General features: G+C 39.0%; 1 protein-coding gene across 2 annotated transcripts in view; it reads right to left on the minus strand.

The window, feature by feature from the left end:
- insc (INSC spindle orientation adaptor protein) overlaps window positions 1-20,165 on the minus strand; it is a 62,880-nt gene that overhangs the window by 30,773 nt on the left and 11,942 nt on the right. Inside the window, exons 1-2 of one of the 2 annotated variants that reach the window (XM_028027206.1) lie at window positions 13,667-13,963; window positions 9,269-9,360 (exon numbers count right to left, since the gene is read on the minus strand). In XM_028027206.1, the coding sequence (XP_027883007.1) occupies window positions 9,269-9,342 (74 nt within the window). In that variant the 5' untranslated portion in view covers window positions 9,343-9,360; window positions 13,667-13,963. Of the gene's footprint in view, window positions 1-9,268; window positions 9,361-13,666; window positions 13,964-20,165 lie in introns of those variants that run through there. The other variant, XM_028027197.1, reaches the window with a different exon arrangement.

The following is a 20,165-nucleotide window of genomic DNA, read 5'->3' on the forward strand; positions in this document are numbered from 1 at the left end:
TTCCCAGAATTTCAATTTGCGCAGTTCTATAGTTACTAGAAACACAGCTATTATTCGCTCCTACACGTGTGAATCAGTTAACCCTTTGAGCCCTGGGTTTCAATTCTCCGCCTGCTTATTTTAATTGTACGCAGTTCTTTAAATGTCCTGTGAGTAAATATATTTGCCCATTTATCCATAAAAACTGACATTTTCAATATCTAGCAGTTATTTTCGTAATTTACCGTCTGTTAAGAGCGCTCCTCTGATTAATTTCACTTCCTGCTACGGCGAGAGTGAAATTACCGATAGCCAATCAGCTGGAGAAATTCGATATTGACTGAAAAGCTCAACGTCTCCCCTTTCAGAAACCATTGCAATTTTTCAGATAGCGCAACGTATGGCGACATTATGGTACTGCAAATTTGGCTGGATCGTCGCCGAAACGTTCAGCCTAGAAGGGTTAACAGATTCCTCTGATAAATGTCAACAGTAAGACTCGGTCCTCCTGAGCTGTTAATAAATTCAACTTTTGGATGAGTCACTTTTTCATTTGGATGTGCTCAAGTAGACAGTGCATGCAGAAAGTACTTCATGCACATGGAGTTCTGACGGAGCGGTCCTCACTGTGAACTCTGAGGTCAGGGATGACGAGCTGACTCAATGTTTGAAACTATCAGGGGGCTTGTTACTTTACAACTATAGAAAGTCTCTCTGTGTGTGTGTGTGTGTTCTATTTTAAAGTTTTAAAACCATTTTCTCACTCCAGAGCAAGGTGTTAGCAAAATGAGCCCCATTGATGCTTCCCCAGTTTACCACAAATCAGAAGCTCATGTTAACAGCTGCAGTCCAAGTAAAAATGAGCTGTGAAAAATAAGCAGCGTGCCACAAATCAATTCCAGTTAATTAGGTGAGGCGTGCTGAAGATGGGGACTGGAGTAGTCAATATGGGTTTTTATCAAAAAAGAAAAAAAAACCCCACTTTGATCAGTTTTATAATTACGTTTTGAAAGATTGAAAAAAGCTGAACAATAGCTGTTTAAAACAAGGAAAGAATGAAGATTGTTTGGCCACAAATGTGGGAATTTGGCAGGCCAACTTTATATGCTTTCTATTTTGTACGGATTTGTGGAGATTACTAACCTATCAAACGGTTATAGATGTAGTGGCTGTTTTTAAATTTATTTTCTGTTCTATTCCTGCTTGTACTTTGAAAACATAGTGCTTAAATATTTGGTTGTAATGTATAATTTTTTTTTCTACCTTCACTTCCCGACATTTCCAATCTATCTTAAATTTATTGTTTCACAACACAAATCTGAGTCTCATTGTAGCCTTTCATAAAATTACACTTTTCTCCTGAGCAGCTATAAAAAAGAAATTCTTCCACAATTTTGTCAAGTATGTTCTGCTATGGATTTTTTCATCCATAAATCCATATTTTCGGACAATATGTATATTTTTTGTCATTAATTTTGTCATCAAAAGTCAGATTTTTGACTTTTAAAACTCAGAAAGTGTTTTCTCCATAAAATTTTCTAAGATTAATCTCAGAATTTCAGATTTTTTTCTAGCAACTTTTCAACTTTTTTTTCTCAAACATTTCCGAGGAGTTTTTTTGTAGCAAATTTTTGACCATTGAAACTCAAATGTCTGTGTACTTCTAGAAGATTTCTGAGATTAATCTCAAAATTTCTGAGTTTTTTTATACCAATTTTTATGTCATTTTCTCAAAAAAATTTCAGAGATTAATCTTCAAAGCGTTTTTGAAGAAGAAACAGTTTTCTCCTTTTGTTTCTTCCCCTCCTTCCCCTGTTTTATATCCACAACTTCCCTAATATGCCGTCGAAAACATATCAGCCGCACAGACTCAGGAAATTCCCACAAAGCTCAGCAAAAAGTAGAAAAAAAAATACACGCTTGCCTGACGGATTCCCACATCACAGGGTGAGTCAAGTTTGGTTACGGCAAAAAAAAAAAAAAAAAAGACAATCCTCCACATGAAAACGCGCTCTCTGCCTCAATCTCTCACTGTGTGCAGTCTGTGGGTCAGGCCAAGTTGTGTAACGAAGACACTAACCGTAAATGACAACATAAACGTGCTTCAAACTACAATGAGTCACAATTATAAAATAAATAAAGCGGTTATTAAATTTTTGAAGGTAACAGGATTATATGTAAGAATTTAGATTGGGGAGATGCTCTGGTCCACACACTCCAGCACAGTAGATGGCGATAATACATCTTAACGTTAGATGTCACCCGCCATTAAAAACAAAAAGAAGAAGAAGAAGAATGAGTCACAACGTTTTCGCTACGCCGGCCTACCTCAACGGGTCGTACGGCGGCGTTAGCCTCACATCAGACGGACAGGTGGGAGACCAAACGCGGCTGTTACGGGATTTTCTCTTGAGGGATTAGAGTTACTGGCTGTTCTGGCTCTTGAGGCTTCCTGTGATTCAGCGGCTATAAATTACACCTCACGGTGATTAATACAGGCAGCGTTATGTCCGCGTCGTCCCACAGGAAAATAACAGGTTTGAAACAAAGATTAAGAAGGCAAAGCACGTTTTTTTTTTCTTTCTTAAAAACTTATGAGATTAATCTCAAAATTCTTGCAAATTTTCAACTTGAGACAGTCATGTTAAAAAAAATCTCAAATCTGCCATGGAGAAACAATTAGATTAGCACTACAGGTAGCAACTGTAGCTAGCTAGCTATTCAATGTGTGCTAGCTAAAGTAAGCTAGCTGAAAACAGGAGCCTGTGCAGCAGAGCTAAGCTGTTTCCCACTGTCACTACTAATGCTTATGAAGGTACATTTGGTGTGTGAACTACTGAAATAGGTGATTATATTTAGGGTGTGTTTCAAATATAAGCAGATTTTAGCTCTTCAGGTTGGGTTGTGGTACTTTACCCCGGTAATATCGTTGGTCCACTATATGTAATTTCTCCTCACAGTACTTGTACAATGTTTGAATTCACATTTATTTACTTTATTGTAGCCTAAACTGTAAATAAAACCGATTTATCTGGTAAAAATAAATGAGCTTGTATACGTGTACCAAAGCAGTTGCGAGGTTTGAAGTGGCTCCATAAAATCCAGATTTATGTTGCGGTTTCACAACATAAACTTTGATCAAACTTGTGACCCAAAAGAAACACTGTGTTTTAATTTTATTTTATTTTAGTGTGTTATTTCATAGTTTCTCGAGACTAATTTGATGTTTCACCCTATGGTTGATTTAAAACTCTACAACAAAGTCTTAATGAAACATTACCATCTTTATTTTTTAACATGAGGTGAAAATGTTTTTTTGTGAGTGACCTGCTTAAAGGTTATTTATCAAAAACTACTTTTAATTTGACAAATTAGCATTTATTGGAACGTTTATTCCAACTTTCTGAGTTGTACCTGTATATCTCATGTGTCAAGGATTAGGCTGTTTGGCTTGTTTATCAAGTCATCAGAATCAATCAAGCCAGAGAGACATATTTTTTGTTAAATTTTCTATTAGTTTGTGGTGTCCTTATGAATCTTTTGGATTTAAATAGTCTTCTAAATGGCTAAACGTATCATTCCCCTCTTTTATTGGCGACCTAAGAAACAATATTTAAAAAATAAAACATAAGAGCGTCCACGTTACAATCTGTTTCATATCTTCCTGTATCCAGATCGGAGACAGTCTGCCAATAGAGGATTTAATAAACACATACTGAAAGCAGGAAGGAGTCTAATGTCTGTGGAGCATTATCATCACAGTCCGATGCCTGGGGGTCAGTGAGGAACAAATGGAAAGCATTTCTAAACTGCACCACAGAACCACAGTCCTTCTGGGCAGACAGACTGGAAATGTGGGCAAAATGACGCTCAAGATTTTGTGGACCGATGAGTGTGGCTTTGGCTTTAGCTGGAGGTAGAAATAATGTCTCAGAAAGAATTAAAGACAAAGAATTAAAGGTACCAAAATGGATGGAAATGCAATTTTGCTCAGCTAACGACTCAATAATGCTAAACTAAACGCTCTCTTGGAGAGGAATTAGAGGTTCGGCCCATACAACGTCTCTCTGATTGGACATGATGCCTGAACTCAGAAAACGGGGAGAAGGAGCAGGCAAACATACTTTTTAAAACACACGAGGCAGGCCTTGATTTTCTAGAGGTCAAGCTTGAAAAAGCAGCACGTTGGTAGGACATCGTTTGAGCCTCCGGCTGATAGAAAAAAATCCTGGCGGCCACAGCAGACATCTGACTTCCAGATGTTTCTCGCAACTTTTAATGTGCAGCCAAGGCCAAAATCAGCGAAGACAAAACACGCCGATTCTGGTTCTCCCATTTTTCAATCTCTTTGTATCAGACGACGTCTAACCTCAAACTTCACCCCGTCACTTATTGGCATGTTAGATTACACACACCAGAGGGCGTATGGATACAGTCCCTTTGATGTCCAAAGTGAGGCCCGGGGGCCGTTAATGGTCCTTGAGCTGGTTTTGTGTGGCCCCCCTGACTACAGTTCAACATTGACACAAATTTGACGGGCCCAATACATGGTTACCATGGAGTGTTAAGGCCATTGTAGATAGAAAGTCGCCAAAAAATCAAAAACTTGAAAACTCAAACATTTCTGAGATGAACATCAAAATTTAAGTTTATTTTCGGATAAAAATTTTGACATTTGAAATTTCAATTATTTTTTTTATTTTTGAGATTAATCTAAAATTTTCAGAATTTTTTCTAGCAAATGTTTGACTTTTCAACTCTGAATTTATTTTGATGGAAATTTAATTTTAAAAAATTCTGCTCACAATGGTCTTCATATGACGTTGAAGGTGGTTCATGTAAAAGACTTTTTACTTTTCATCAGAGTCAAGTTATTCTCAACATAATTGTCTTGGAATGGAAAATGTTCAATAGAACAAAAACCTTTTTAGAACCAAGCTTTTAACCAAGTCGATCCAGAGACTTTTATCGAAAAGCTGACTTCGCTGCACCCTATTAGTTCTTATTTCATGTATTGTAGTGAAACTTGTTTAATTTAATGTTATTCAATGTTAAGTTCATCTGCTGAGGCCACCTAGTGGCAAATGTTATAATTTTGTCTATTGCTGGTTCGCTGACGCCATCTTGTGGTCACTTTTATTACTACAACTTGTTTACCAGAAAGGAAGAAGGCCTGTTGATCCATGTGCTCTGAAAGAAGCCCTTTTTGTTGTGTTTTCTTTAATCTTAAGTGCGAAAAAGGGAAAACAGCATCGTCTGTAAGTACTGTTCTAATTTGCTTGTCATATAAATCATAATTTGTAACCCGTTGACATGTTTATGTGAAGATAGACATTTTTACTTGTGTCAGCCCAATGTGTTAGCCTAGCTGGCATTCATTTTTTGTACCTTTGTGTGTTACAGTTTTACACGATTCTCATTAAACCCTGCTAAAGAACCAAATGGAGTGCTTCTTGGTGGACGGATGGGAAAGTGTTTAGCTACCTGTATAGCTGAGTTACTGCTAAAAGTCACAGTGCTTAGCGAGGCCAGGACATGTATTAAACTTGGTTAAACACGGGAGCCATTTTGAAAGTCACTGAGAATAGATTTGTTCAAATAAGTCTTTTGTGTAAAAGTGTAAAATCCTTTTTTACTTTTGGATATACATTGAATAACACACTTTTCCAACAAACAGAACAAAACTGGACTAACTTATTTACTTTCTGACTTGACAATTTTGGCCCACGTAATGAAACGTTTTGACATCCTTGCCTTATATTTAATATCTGAAAACATCCCTACCACATGATGTTTCTTTTTTTTTTTTACCCATTCACATTATGCCTCACATCAGAATACAATGACGTAACAGAAAACTATCAATTGTCAGACTTTTCCTGATTAATTAAATTCAGATTAGGCAGAGAAGCCGATCTGGGTTGATTCTGCTGTAGAAACGTTTGACAAAGACGTGCATGAGACACGGACGCCAAATGAAAGAATGTTTTCCATCTGTGTTTGCAATTTATTTTAACACAATTAAGCCGTTGGGCAGTTTTTGTCACTTGATTTATTGACTGTTAGTTTGCCATGCGCAGCACAAAAGGGATTTATTGTAGAGGGGGGCACAGGAGATGAAGGCAAAAAGTCATTTACATCACTTCGTTGTGTACGCGCCCAGTTGTCTACGTAGTCGGTGACAGCTCCACTGATCTCATATCCAAGTTTATTCAGCGCACTACGTGCTGTGTGATTTGAGTTTGTAAAAGCAAAACTGTTACAAATTATATATTTAGATTGATAATGACTTACAGTACATTTATCATTGACTGCTCACTGGGTTCTCTTCTGAAGTTTAGGATACAAAAACCTCGCAAATTGGGACGAAAATAAATTCTCTTAATGGAAACGTGACAATTTCGAAAGAACTCCCGTGTTTTTGACTAAAACGTTTTGTGCCAGTATGAAGTGGTTTTTCAGCCACATAGAAATAGTTGTGTTTAGCAAAAGACCGCAAGAGAAACACTTTTTTCTTTTTACATCACGAGTCACATGACCAACAGCTGGATGTTGCTACTGGCGAAAACAAGCTTATTCATATGAGATTTTAATTTAATATCTTATTTAATGGAAACGCTGCAATTGTGTTTCTTTACATTTGCTCATGTTTGTAATGGAAACACGGCTACAGTATTTTTCTCAGATTATCAGAAATTCACATGGAGAAGTAGGGCGATACATAACGTTAGCTACAAGAGTCATACTTGAGATTAAATCAGATCAGCATCTGGTTCTTAGACTTGTTCAACTACAGTATGTGTCATAAGAATTTTGACTGGTGTGTTTTTTGGATGAAAATATTTCTAGAAATTCATCAGTTCTTTTTTTAAAGCCTCAATAAACTAAGAAGGTTTTGCTTTAGCTTTTTTTCCATATCTGTTGCTGAGAAAGGAATAAGCTGAAAAAAAGACTAATTCACGTTTTTAAGATCTCCAGCACTGCAGGATCCAGTTGGATCTTCAAATACCTGTGATGGTTTAACAAGCATGGAAGATTTGTTGTTGCTTCAGGTTTTAATTTTTTTAGTATGAGTTCTTGGTGTTTTTCCCTCTCAGACGCATGAGTCTGGCAGAGAGTTTGACATTTCAGCTTTGAATTAGCAATTTACTGATTTTGAATGTGAGGCAAAAATTAGAAGTATATTTACTTAGCTTTGCTGTACCGAAATGTTTTATGAAAGACGAATTGCTAATATGAACATAACCCAAAGGTCAAAGCAAACGTCTCGTTTGGGTTGGGCAGAATTGTGACAGCGTTTCTATCCGTTTATCCAGCTCATCTGAATCTCATTGGAGAAAATGGTTCAAATGCCAAGTGTTGACTTGATGTCTTGTTCAAGAGAAAAAAGAAAACTGTTGAAAAAGAGGTCTGAAGGTTCACTGACATTATGCTGGAGCTAACGTTTGTATCTCAGCTCAATAAACACCTCCAGGCATCTGGAGCTACTCAGTGCCAAAGGTGGAGAAGTTCTTAAACGCACTAAGGCCTTAATGGCAGTAATGCAGATGGGTAAAGAATAATAAAAGATTTCTTTCTGGTCCATTGAAATTTTCTAAAACCTCTCAAGACCAAACATGAGTTCAGAGTAAACAAACATGGCTGACTGGGAAGAAGCATTGGCGGTAGTATAGTTTGTGGACTACAGTGAACTCTCGCTGTAACGCAGTTCACCTTTCACTGCCTCGCGGATTTTTTTGTGCAATTTTTTTTCGCAGTGTGTTTTGCGTCCTGATTGGCTAAACAGTCTCCGTGCTTCTACTCTACCTGTGTGCCAATAACGTTACGGTATTTCAATATACGTAATACAGCTTGGAAAATTTTGGTAAATGTTTTTGCCCAGAAGAAAAAAAGAGCGACAACAATACCGATAACTAGGCTCTTCTCTCGAAAAAGGCACTAGAGAGCGGAGTCAGACCGCAGCGTCACAGTCAGAGGAACAGTGAAATACACAACTCACAATTTGTCCTACTGTACTTCGTATTGATGATTAAAATGATTATTTTACCGTAGTGATTTGTAAGAAAGTGTTATATTTGTTAAAAAATGTTTGGGCCTGAAAACAGGTTTTGCTCTTTGGTTTCAATGTAGAGTATTTAATTATGCTGTATAATAATTGTAAAAAATAAAGGTAACTATTTCACGGATTTCACCTATCTCGGGTTTTTTTCGGAACGCAAGCCCCGTGAAAAACGAGGGTTTACTGTATACTTAAAGAAGAAACAACTCATAAAGACGTCCCTAGTGTCCACTGGACTTTCTGTTGCCCCATCACAGTTGTCTTGTCTTTGCGTATTTTGGTTTCTCCTTTGTGTCTCCGTGAACTTGCTTTCTGATTGGCTAGCAGACTGCGTGCTTGTTTATCATCAGGGAACAGCACGCATAGTGCGATATTGGGCCAAGGCAGTCGATCATGACGAATGTCCCAGATTTCTGACGGCCTTCTGAATGGACCAGATCACTTTTACTACACCCCACCTCACAGGTATATCTCTTAAGATTATTAAGAGAGACGTCCTGGAAATAGGAGTGTCCTCCAGATCGTTGGAAGGAGGAAAATTTGGGTCAAGAATCGACATAATTATTGTCATAAATAAGGATGTTACACCTCAAGTGGAAAAGCACAGAGGACCATCTGAGTGTCTTTATACACAGATCTCCAAGAATGTTTTCAAGATTCATCAGGCCAGAATTGTATAAAGGAATCACAAGAATCAGTTCAGGATACGTACGAGCAGCTAACCTTTGATTTAATGTTTAAGAAGTTTGTATAAAACACACAGAGAAAAAGTTTTGGATTATCTACATGAACACCCCTGCAGTCAGTTACGATAAACAGTCTTGGGTTACTTTCTCTACCTGTTCAAGACTTCAGCACAAAAAGACACCTTGACAACCCGTCTCTGCACAAAGTTACGAAAGAGCAAGTTACTTTTCTTTTTTAAGAATGTCTTTGTTAAGAGTTTCTGACATTTAAATTATAAATGACTAAGTTGTGACTCAGGATGTGTGTACATCAGAGCCAATTTCTAGGGAACCTCAGGCATAAATTGGTTTGGGAGCACAAGAACATCAGATTACCTGTTTTCTAAATTTATAGATCACCTCACACCAACTGGAGTTGTTCTAAAACAGTGAAAATCTGCTTTGGTCTTCCCAAACCACCGGAAGATCCTGAACTATCCCTTTCTGCTACTCCGACTGGCGTTCCTTCAAGCAAGCCTTTCGAGAGCGAACACTTGCCACTTGCCTCATCGGCGACGACGAGAGAGAGCTGCTCTGCCTCGAGCTGCTCTGAGGGGTCGGCGTTCTTTCCGAGGCCATCTTACTTCAGTTCAGCATCTGAAATGCAACACATACATCATAATCACAAAGATTGCATAATATTTGTGATTTTCTTTTTTTTTTTTTTTGTTGTCTTTTCATCTCAAATTTGCATCAGCGGTCGATGATATTCTGGATTCACTGAAGGGAGGAAAGTGTCACACACACACGCGCACTGTCTGATTGCATATCCTGGATCCTCTGAGCCGTTTCCCTTCCACTGCAGCGTTGTCCACAACAATATCTCCTTATTGATCTACCTCCAAGCATTCTATTCTTGTCATTTAGCTTTTTCCCCCCTCCAAGTAATTTCATTATCAATAGTCCCCACCCCCACCTCCCCTTTTTAAATAGAAGTAACCCACTGGTGTGCCAGTGGAATAATATTTCTTATCTTCTAATTTATTGGCTGGCTGCCAGCCAGTGACTCTCTGGCATTTTTGGAGGCTGACGCTTCTAAGTGCCCGCAACGTTATTCTACTGTTTTATTGATGTATCCCATTTAGATTAGTCCATCTTCAATTGGGAGAAGCCACAGTTTGCCTCCCCACAGCCCCAACAACCTCCTGTCTGTACTGTGCTCTGACCCTTTTAGTTAATTATGTCTTCCAGAGGTGTGGCTACATACTTTATGTTTATCGTGAGGCGTAGTTAGCAGGCAGTTAAACAAATGAGATCTTTCTTTTGTCCTATGCAATCAAAAACTTAACTTCAGATATGTTCCTGTTCTTTTCTGACAACACAAAGTTTCCTGTTGCCAATAGATTTAGGCCCAGGCCACACGTGAACGGGTACCTGTGAAAACAAATTAATTTGTATGCGTTTTAGCCTTTTCTCCATACAAAAACTCTGTTTTATTCCACCAGAAACTATTATTTCTGAAAAGTGGATATATTTGAGAGAACTCTATATTTGCACTTATGTTCTCATTGGAAAACTGAGTGTTATGGTCCTGCACGTTTCTAGGGTGGCTATTGCCTTCCTATGCAATTTCGCTCAATTCTAACTCCCTTCTGTACGCCGTCTGGGCTTTCTCAAATTCACATGGATTTCTTCGGTAGAATTTCAACTGGGCCAATCAGGAAACAGAAGAAGTTGTGAACGATCAATAGACCCTCTGGACGAAATGAAGCGCAGAACAGGGTCTGATTTTACCATTGACATCATAATGTGTTTTAATAACTTCATATTCTAATAAGCTCTTTAAAAATTGTTCAACCTAAACATCAGACCACACTAACAAGATGTTTAATTCCTAACAGGAAGTCCTGGTTGTTTTGAAGCAATCTCATTGGCTCACATAGGTGTTAGTTTTGTGTTATATTGCCCCCTATGTGTTTGGCACGTTAAAAACAGAGCTCAGTGGTGTATTTGTAGAGATTTGTGTGGATGAAAACTTTTCTGATACCGATCCCGTGTCCTTGATATTTTTTAAAAAATGATGTGAGGGAGATATTTGTTTTTATAAAGACACGGCGTACAGCTTCAGGAATAGAAAAGCAACAAAAACACTTCAGAGGAGAAAGGAATGAAACCTTCAATCACACATGAGCAGCTTTTTGTTCGCCTCAGTGGCAAAAAGCCACGTGACACAACAGCTGACTGGTTTCTAAAGGTTTGAAAAATTAAATGATAACAAAGAAGTCACTTCCTGTGCCGTGTTGTTTGTTTTGAATGTGCTGAAGCTCTCAGAGTTACGTAATTATGAACAACGAGGGAATAAACGAGTCAGTGATTTTGTTGATTCAATACCCGAATGGATGAATGGGTGATTGGATCTACAGACAGAATAGACACAGGGATGTGAGGAGGAAAAAGGAAATGGGCGGGGGGTCTTTTAACTGCAGTCTTGGCAGAGCTCCTCTGGGGCCATTTTTTAGAGAAAGCGTCACAGTAATTCAGAAATGATACCGGAGCTGTGCCAGCACCACAGAGGACTGGCACACCGAGGCATTTTCTGTCGAAGGGACGAATAAACACGACATCCATGACTTTTGGTTTTGTGGTAACGGAGCAGAATACAATAAAACAAAGAGTGGATGCAGGTTAATTTCCCTGTTACAACTGTTGCAATGAAAGTGTGGATGAATTATACTGGCCCTATAATTGTGGAAAGGGTCAAAGCCATCGAGTCGGAGTCGCAGCAGATTCCATTACATGCGCCTTCGGCTCATTATAGCGCTCTTCTGTGGATTAGCCTATAAATGAAGATGAGTTGTTCAATCAAGCAATTTAGTCCTGGACACTTAGAGTGTGTCACTAAGTGCTGCGTTAAGGACCATTACACTGAAAGTGATCACTTTCCCCTGTGTCCACCTCACATGGTTCTGTTTTGGTTCTATTTTCTGATAGTCGTTTTAATGTGGTGCAGACAGTGTCTGTCTGCTCGGATTTCCAAACGTCCGGTAAAACATTTACATATTCTTGCAGTCATAAATGTGATTTTAGACCTTACAAAAAGTGCCTTGTAGAGCGAAGCTTGTTATGGGATATTTATGTACAGTATATATCTGAGCCTGCAGATACGTTGCTCCCTGATGGAGGGTAAAAAAAAAAAAAAGCTTGCCAACAATAACTATCTTTTTAGCTGTCAATGTAATGCGCTAAATCTTAAATGTAGGCATAAAATAAAAGGAAAAGGGATTCTTTGTTATTAACGTTTAAATTAGCTAATCAACCACTGCTGTTTTCAGATTATTAATAATCACAAAATAAACACCAAGCCTGAAGATATAACACTGCAATTGACTGAACGTCCTGTTCTTTGTGAGGGAAATGGAGCTGTTGTCAGTCGGTTTCTATGACAACTGGTCTGTGTGCAGTGTAACCGGCGCAGAGAGCGAGAAAAAAGGAGAGGTTTTGAGTTGTTCTTAAATAAAAACAACAATCATTTATGTCTGAAGTTGCACTTTTAATAAAATCAGGACCACATTCCCATCGACTACAGACGGCTCAGGCTGCACTCTTGTTCACCTCGGCTGAAAGTAACACATAACGTTTCCTGACCATGTTGGCAGTAACAACAGTAGTATTTTTTTTTTTTGTCCCAAACATTTCTTTTTAAAGAAATGGGCGACTGTGGCTGTATGGTAGAGTAGTCGTCTTGCGATCGGAAGGTTGTAAGTTCGATTCCAGCTTCCTCCTGCCACATGTCGATGTGCCTCTGGGCAAGGCACTTAACCCCAAATTGCCTACCAATCAGTGTATAAATGTGTGTGTGTTTGTGAGTGCGAGTGGGTGAATGTGACTCTAGTGTAAAGTGCTTTGAGTGGTCAAAATGACTGGAAAAGCACTATATAAGTTCAGTCCATTTACCATTTTATGTCCCAGCTGAAACCTGAGATTGCCCAGACGGTTTCCCCCTTTTAGGTTGCCTTGGTGAACATGTGGTTTGTAGGTAAGTCAAACAAAGGACACCTCTGCCTGAGTCACATGCTGAGTGTAATAACAACCGCTCATAGACAGTCCAGAGGGTCTGGACACTCGGCTATTGAGAAGCGATGACGTGGACTCTGTTGAGGTTTTACATTTTACCCAATGTATGGTTTCAACGCCATGAAGCTTATGGGATATTGACTGCACTGGAAACAAGCATCCTGCACTGCAAAGAGACAAGTGCCGAACCAACGGCTGTTAATGTTAATTCAATATTTTGTCACCTTCCTAAAATAATGACCTACGTCATTTTTTTTTTCCAACAGTGAATTATTTTTGTCTATTTTTTTCATAAGAAATAGGTGGTGTTTTTTTTTTTTTTTTCTCCAAAATCACCTTTGGAAAAAAATTTACTTTAGTAAGGTCACAATTTTGAAGCGTGACCAACACGGACTGAACAGCTTCGTTAACGTCCTCTGCTGCCGTTGCTAAAACTGTAGGCAAACTACAATTCAAAAACAGCTCAGAAAATCAACGTCATGGTTAACAACGTCTCCTTCTCTTCCCTGATTGGCCCCGTCAAAAACTTCACTGGAGGAATCAAAGTAAGCGGGAGTAAGACCAGACTGTCTGCCATAGACATGGGAATTCAACAACGAGGCTAAGTAAGAGCCTCTTTTCTCTTATTTCCCTTCTTCTGTTCCACAAAACTTGCCATTATCAATTAAAAAAAAAAAAGTTCAGTCTTCCTTATATAAGCTGTGGTAAAATAGAATACCTCTAGTTAAAACCACCGAATGAATCCAAAAACTGATTTGCAGAAAACAAAATACCACAGTAGTCGTGGTATTTTGCTTCACTGTCATGCCAAAAGCTTTGGGCTTGTGTGCAAGTCGAACAAAGAAATCAAACATTGTGGAGCAGGAGGAACAAGTAAAAAACCACTCACCATTTCTTAGAGGTCAGCGCTAGCAAGAATTAGTGTGACGGAGTTCAAGATGAAGTGAGAGCTGTGATACTCCTGAGTCTTCAGCAGCTCTTATTATGTTTCACGTAGTTTGGATTTGTTTCGATACAGCTCTTGTTCAAAACGCTACGTGTCCGATCGTTCACCTGACACTCCAGCTAATGGGAAGCCTCTGCTACGCGAGTTGCCTTTGGGTGCCAAGTTTTATAGCAGGCGGACACCCTGTGGACTGGCGTCTCAATAACGCTTCCTCGTCTCATTCGGCTGGAGACTGGATTCACAGGGGAAGACAGCGGTTGCAGTCTCACCACAGAGCTGTCATGTGGGGACAAAAAGAGAGCGAGAACGGCACTGTATGATTGCCTGGGTGGGAACAAGCCAGAAGATGGTTGTGCTGAGCCATGGAGTCAGCATTCCCATCCCACACATGAAGTGGGTTAGCTCAAAGTGGGGCCTTGTGCTTGGACAGAGAAAGCCACACAGCATATAATGCCCGATAGCTTTAATACTCGGTGAGTCAACTTAAGTTTCCCCTCATTTATCACAAAACTGACAAACAGTGGATTGAATGTCTACATTGCCATTGAATTGCTACTATTTCAGAATGTAATGGAAAAAGACTTGAAGAGAAAGCAGAATTACGAAATGACCTGGATTAATCGAATGACTCAAGTAAGCTAAAAATAAACAAAAAGTAAGGTTTTGTCAGCTAATACACACTTGGCCTAATCAAAAAATGTAATTTCACAAAGTGATGTACTGTACAAAGGCTACTACAGTACTACTTTATTACAATCATTTTGTAGAAACCTTCAGAGTACATGATTTTTGTGTCCAGACACAACAACCTTGCCACTATCTCAATACAGCTAAATGCATAGCATTCCTCAGATAACACTGGCATGGAAAACCTATTTTAAGTGACAGCTGGTGTTTTCAGGCAGTGTTGGATGTTTGCCTCAGCGTTTGCCCTGTGATAAACTTTGGATCCTGGTGGGACATTCCCCTGGTCTTGACTGTGTAGTAACCAAACCACGTGGAAATCAGAACCGGGCAAGTTTCTGGTTGCCAAGGTTTTAAAATGTTATGGTTCAAAAACTAAAACATTTCCGGTTACAGTGCTCCTACAGCTTAAAGTGTTTTTTACTCGGCTGTAAAAAAAAAAAAAAAAAGGAAAGTAATTTCCTCTCAGCCTATTTTGGATTTTAGCAAGACAGAAACCATATACAAGTCCTTGATTGACTGGGAGAACAAAGACACCTTCCTGTGCTAACTAATGTTTCAAATGCACCAGAGTTTACTTCAACCGAAGCGAGACCAATGGTTTTTAGACAAGCCACAGTTCGCTTTCTTGGCCCGCATCGGAGTTCGATTACGTATTCACTCCTCCCCAAACCAACCGGACTTTCTACCCAAAAAAATTAGTTTGATTAAAGTGGACTAAACAGGACAGATGTGACACACAGGGAGCAGAATACTAGAAACCAAATACAGAGGAACGAACCTGAATGGTAAGATCTTCCCAACACTAATGAACACAGAGAAATGAACTGAATATGACAAGATTCTTCTAACAATAAAGAACTTTGAAGTGATCAAAGACACAAGCATTAATGAAGCCCAAGGATTTTAAGTTTGCAACATGTTTGGTTCTCTTATGTTCTTGTTTTCCCCCCACAACACATTATGTGGTGGCCGCATTTAATTTGTTTAAATTACATGTTGGTACTTTGAAACTGATAACAACAGAAAGTCAGCCGGCTCACATACATGAACTTTAATGTAAAAAAGACAAATACTTTTTTAAAAAAAAGTTAAATACTTTGTGTTGTATTTAACATTTTCCATTGTAATGAGATTATGTCAGCAATAGTTTTTCTCTGATTACAAATTTTAGCCATACCATTATTACCTCACTATCCTTTGTAACATTATAAATGGCAAAATCAGTCCAAGGGCCACAAGTGGCCCCTCGGCCGCACTTTGGACACCTCTGGTTTAAGCCAAACAGGACCATAAAGCGTGTAAAGCATTAGATTTTTTTCACATCTGACTTTGCTTAGATATTCACCTGAATATAGGGACCAAAAACAGTAAAATGTGTATTTGTCGTTTCTGATAACAGCTGTAAAAAAATATACATATATTGACATCTTCCACAGGTCTTCCCACGTTCTGTTAATGACCAGGTCCAGAACCCGGCGTAAACCCAGACAGCTCCCATTCTGTGTCCACATCACCCCGGGTGGAAACATAAATTTGCCGTTCTGAAGACACACAACAGCACATCCTGCTAAAGCTGCACTGTAGCTCAGGTTGGCTAAAGATAGAAAAATAATGTCAACATCCTGACACGTCTCAGGGAGGATGATGGGCCTCGGTGGCGTCACGGGTTTCAACGACACGCTATGATGTCAGGAATAAAACGTGTGGGAGGACGGAGACGTTGCGTTCTTCCTTCCCCCCCCCCCCATGTATTTTTAAAACAATAAGAGGGCAAGTTTGGAAAGGGAAGTGGTGATGGGGGAAAATAATAATAAAAAAAAGTTAAAGGAAGTGGAAATGTCGAGAAGATGACAGCCGGAGATGGACTGTGGATTCTTACAGGTAAGAAAAAGGCGACACAAACCCTCTTGTCACTTACAGTTCTTCAGAATGAGGAGTTTTTGACTGGAAAAGTTTCACAGTAGAAAAATGTCTTATTTGATTGCAGAAATGCAGAGATTTTAGAGTTTTGTTTTAATCAGCTAAGGTTTCTTTGGGTTTGCAGTGATAAAGCAGTACAGGATACGCCGATCAGGCATAACATTATAAATACAATGCTTTGTTTATTCCTATGCATTTCTAACTTGACATTTGTTAACTTCTGTGATTTGAAACAATAGTTAATCTGTTGGATCAGAGGTATAACGGTTGGTGGGTGACCAACCTGTTTTACCATAATACAACGTAGCTCAGACAAAAAAGAAAAGATAAAAATACGGAAATGTTTTAACTGCCAGAACGAGGAAATAAATTCAGAAGCAAAGTCTCGTAATGACGTTCAACTTTCTCGATATAACGATGCACAACACTTGGTAGATTGAGAAAGTTTCTCGTTTTAGCGAAATATGAAATTAGTTGTGAGATTTATGTCATTAAAAACCAAAATATGTTGTTTAATAAGAACAATGTCGTAAAATCTGCAAGACCTCGTGAGAGTTTTGTCTTATAGAAGAAACAGAATGAGAAGATGGAAAGTCAAACGGAGTCCATTTATGCCTTTCTAAAAAAAAAAAGCTGTGATCTGTTTGAGACATGTCACAACATTTTTACATCTCAAAAGAAACAAAGATTTGTTACACGTTAAACACGTATCCTTACGACAAAAACCTGTCTCCCTGTAACAAGTTAAAAAAACGTAAAACGAGAATGTTTCTCATCATAATGAGATTTCCTGTTGCTTCTGTGAGTAAACACCACAACTCTGATGAACTCTTGTTTGAAAGCAGATTTCAAATCGCTAGTTGCTAAAAACAAAGACAAAAAAAGTGTGAATATATAGGAGTTTCACTCTCTGGTAAAGACACTGTTGTTTTCATTACTCGACAGCATTCTTCCCAGTTTCCTTCAGCCTGTTTTGATGAAAAATGAAGCAGTCAGAGGTTATCAAAAGTTTGCAGAGGAATACACTAGCAGAAACATTCTTCTAGCCGTAGGTTTGTGCAGATGTATTGAGAAAAAATTTAAAAGAATAATAGGTGATACAAGTCGGTCTGACTGGCTCTAAATCTCGTTTTGAAGTATGAAGAAGCTGAATCTCTTTCACCTTCTTTCTCCGGCCTCCACTGACACAGTGAGAGTTTATTGGCACTTAAAATGTTCTCTAAGCAGACTACCTGGCAGCACAGTCACACTTTTGCTCCCTTCCACTCCTGCCTTTCCTATCTGATATTAGCTTGGGTCTTAAGTTGATCCTAAAGAAAACCAAAATGTTCTCAAGTTTTGCAAGAAGCATTATGTCGAGCAATAGGCTTTAAGTGTATTTAGAAAAGAACTGGAAAAGTAATTTTGTGTAATTTGCGGGGGGAAAGCATGCATCCTTTATCCAAGCTGACATCAGATATTTGAGAAGTTATAATAAAAGCATTCTAAAAGACTTTACCAGACATTAGAGGATTTTTTAAATAGCATGTCACAGTTACTTTCTAAAGTTTCTGCATGCATGAATATTGAAATTTATGAAAACCTCAACTTGTTCCTTTTTTGAAAAATTCCTGGCTGTACTAATGTCCATGTAAGGCCAGACCCGGTGCTGTCTGTTCGGGTCGGCTAGCATTCTTTCCCTTTGCATAATGTGGAAGTTAAATACTATGCTTTCATAGAGTTTCTAGGCAACCCGTGGACGCAGATGAGATCACAGGGGTTACGTTGCACCCACACACACACAGGGACACATTCATGTATAAACTTACAGCTTCATTCATGGTTTAGCATTAAGTCACCCTGCAAAATGTTTCACTAATACATGTGGGCTAGGACTGCTCTTGTATCACTTTAAAGTTGATTTTCCAGGCACACATTTTATAGACATGACAAACGTCATTGTTTACATCCAGAAATTTCCCGCATGTGTACAACGCTGGAGGGCAAAAAGACGATTCTGTTACTCGCCATCCGTAGCCGATCTGCTGTAGTCGAACAATTCAGTTAACAAGATGAAACCTGGAGATGTAGGTGTAATTAATTCAGTGCACTGCGCCACAGCGACGGGAAAATAATGCAGAAAAATGACTGAAGAATAACTCAAAGCCACTCGCATTCTTTTTTCTCACTCTATGTGTCGGCTACGCTACACACAGACCCGTTGCTGTAGCAACGCACTGACAACAGCTCCACTAGTGTATCGGGATGCAACACCAATAAACACGCAAACATTTCCCACACCAAGAACAACATTTAGTCTATTACAGTATCATGATTCCAGTGATTGTCTGAACACAGCGGTGGTTGATTAGTCCATTTAAACATCTGCTCTACTGATGATCTGATGGAAAGTTGATCTGTGGGATGCCTTTTTTTTCAATTGAATCAAAACGCACCAAATTCTGCAGCACATCTACATGGTAAGGTTGTCAAAGTAAAGCTAGCATAGCTAACCTACTTCTTACTCCCTTGCTATTTTTAAAACTTCTTCCTGATCTGTGAAATGTGATACCGTTGGACCTTGTTATGTAGTTGTAGCAATATTAGCAGCAAAGCAGTGTGCCCCTTTTCTTTTATATGTCACGCGTACATTTAAGATTTAGCGCATGATGACAGCTAAATCCAACGTGAACATCGTAAGATCCCACCCTCTAGGACGAAGCTGGAGGGCGGGATCTTACGCATGTGATGTCACCCTGCAATGTGTCTACAGCACAACCAAGTAACTGTTGCTCTCAGCTGTTATAAAAATGCTGTCCATCTTAAACATAGCTTGAGAAAATTTACTTTGTGATATAACGCCTTGAAATTAGGCCTTTGTCTCTTTAAGAAACTCCTGCTCTTTCAGGAAGTCATCACTATATGGCTCCTCTATTAACCCTTTAGCAACGTTTTCACCAGCACTGTACCGAGAAGATGCATCGTTGATTTTACATAATACTGCCCCTTTAAGGCAAGAATAGTGACAGCAGTTCCCCAAGGCACCTAGTGAACCCCCGGCCCAGTAAAGATTACATTCAGCTGCACAAATAACTTTACCGCCTTACCACAAGTCTGCTAATGTGAACACACCATCTTCTTGCTTCTTTATAGCAAGCTATAAAAATTACTCATAACTCGGATTTTCCAAAAGGCAAAGGAAAAAAATAAGATAGCGGCTCCATTACCTCACGAGAGGTCCAACGTCTCCGGTTTAACACCACGACAATTATCCAAATGCTTTTGAAGTCTCCCAAATTCGTCTACAGTTAGCTGAATAAATTAATTGATTCATTAAAAAAGGCTAGACTTGGTGAGAAACCCCCCTCCCCCACAACAACACGCACAACTAATGTGCTGGTCTGGGGCGGAGAACTCAAACAGTAAAAACAGAGCAGAACAAGATCCAGTCTGGAGGAGTGAAGAGGACCTAGCAGGCACCTGACACCCGAGAAGTGAGCAAGCAAAACATCAGGAGCTGTTAAATAATGGATAAGCTAAGCTTGTAAAGAAGCCCAACACACACACACGCATACACGCCGCATGGTGTACAGCGAGTCAGACAGACATAATTGAAGGTAGGCTTACATTGTGGTAAGGTAAAAACAGGGTCTGTAACTATAATCAGTCAAAGCCTCTTGACACATGTTGCTAACTTTATAGTCTGTCATCCCGGTGAAGCCTTCTCACATTCAACTAAATTTTGTAAAGCTTTAATTTCACTTAAGTTTTGGTCCAATACTAAATTTTAAAAAATCGTATCAGATGGGGCTGGTTATTTGGAAGAAAAATTACAATCCTGTGTGGTGTGCAAAAT

Source organism: Xiphophorus couchianus, chromosome 2, assembly GCF_001444195.1.
Source record: "Xiphophorus couchianus chromosome 2, X_couchianus-1.0, whole genome shotgun sequence".
NCBI lineage: Eukaryota > Metazoa > Chordata > Actinopteri > Cyprinodontiformes > Poeciliidae > Xiphophorus > Xiphophorus couchianus.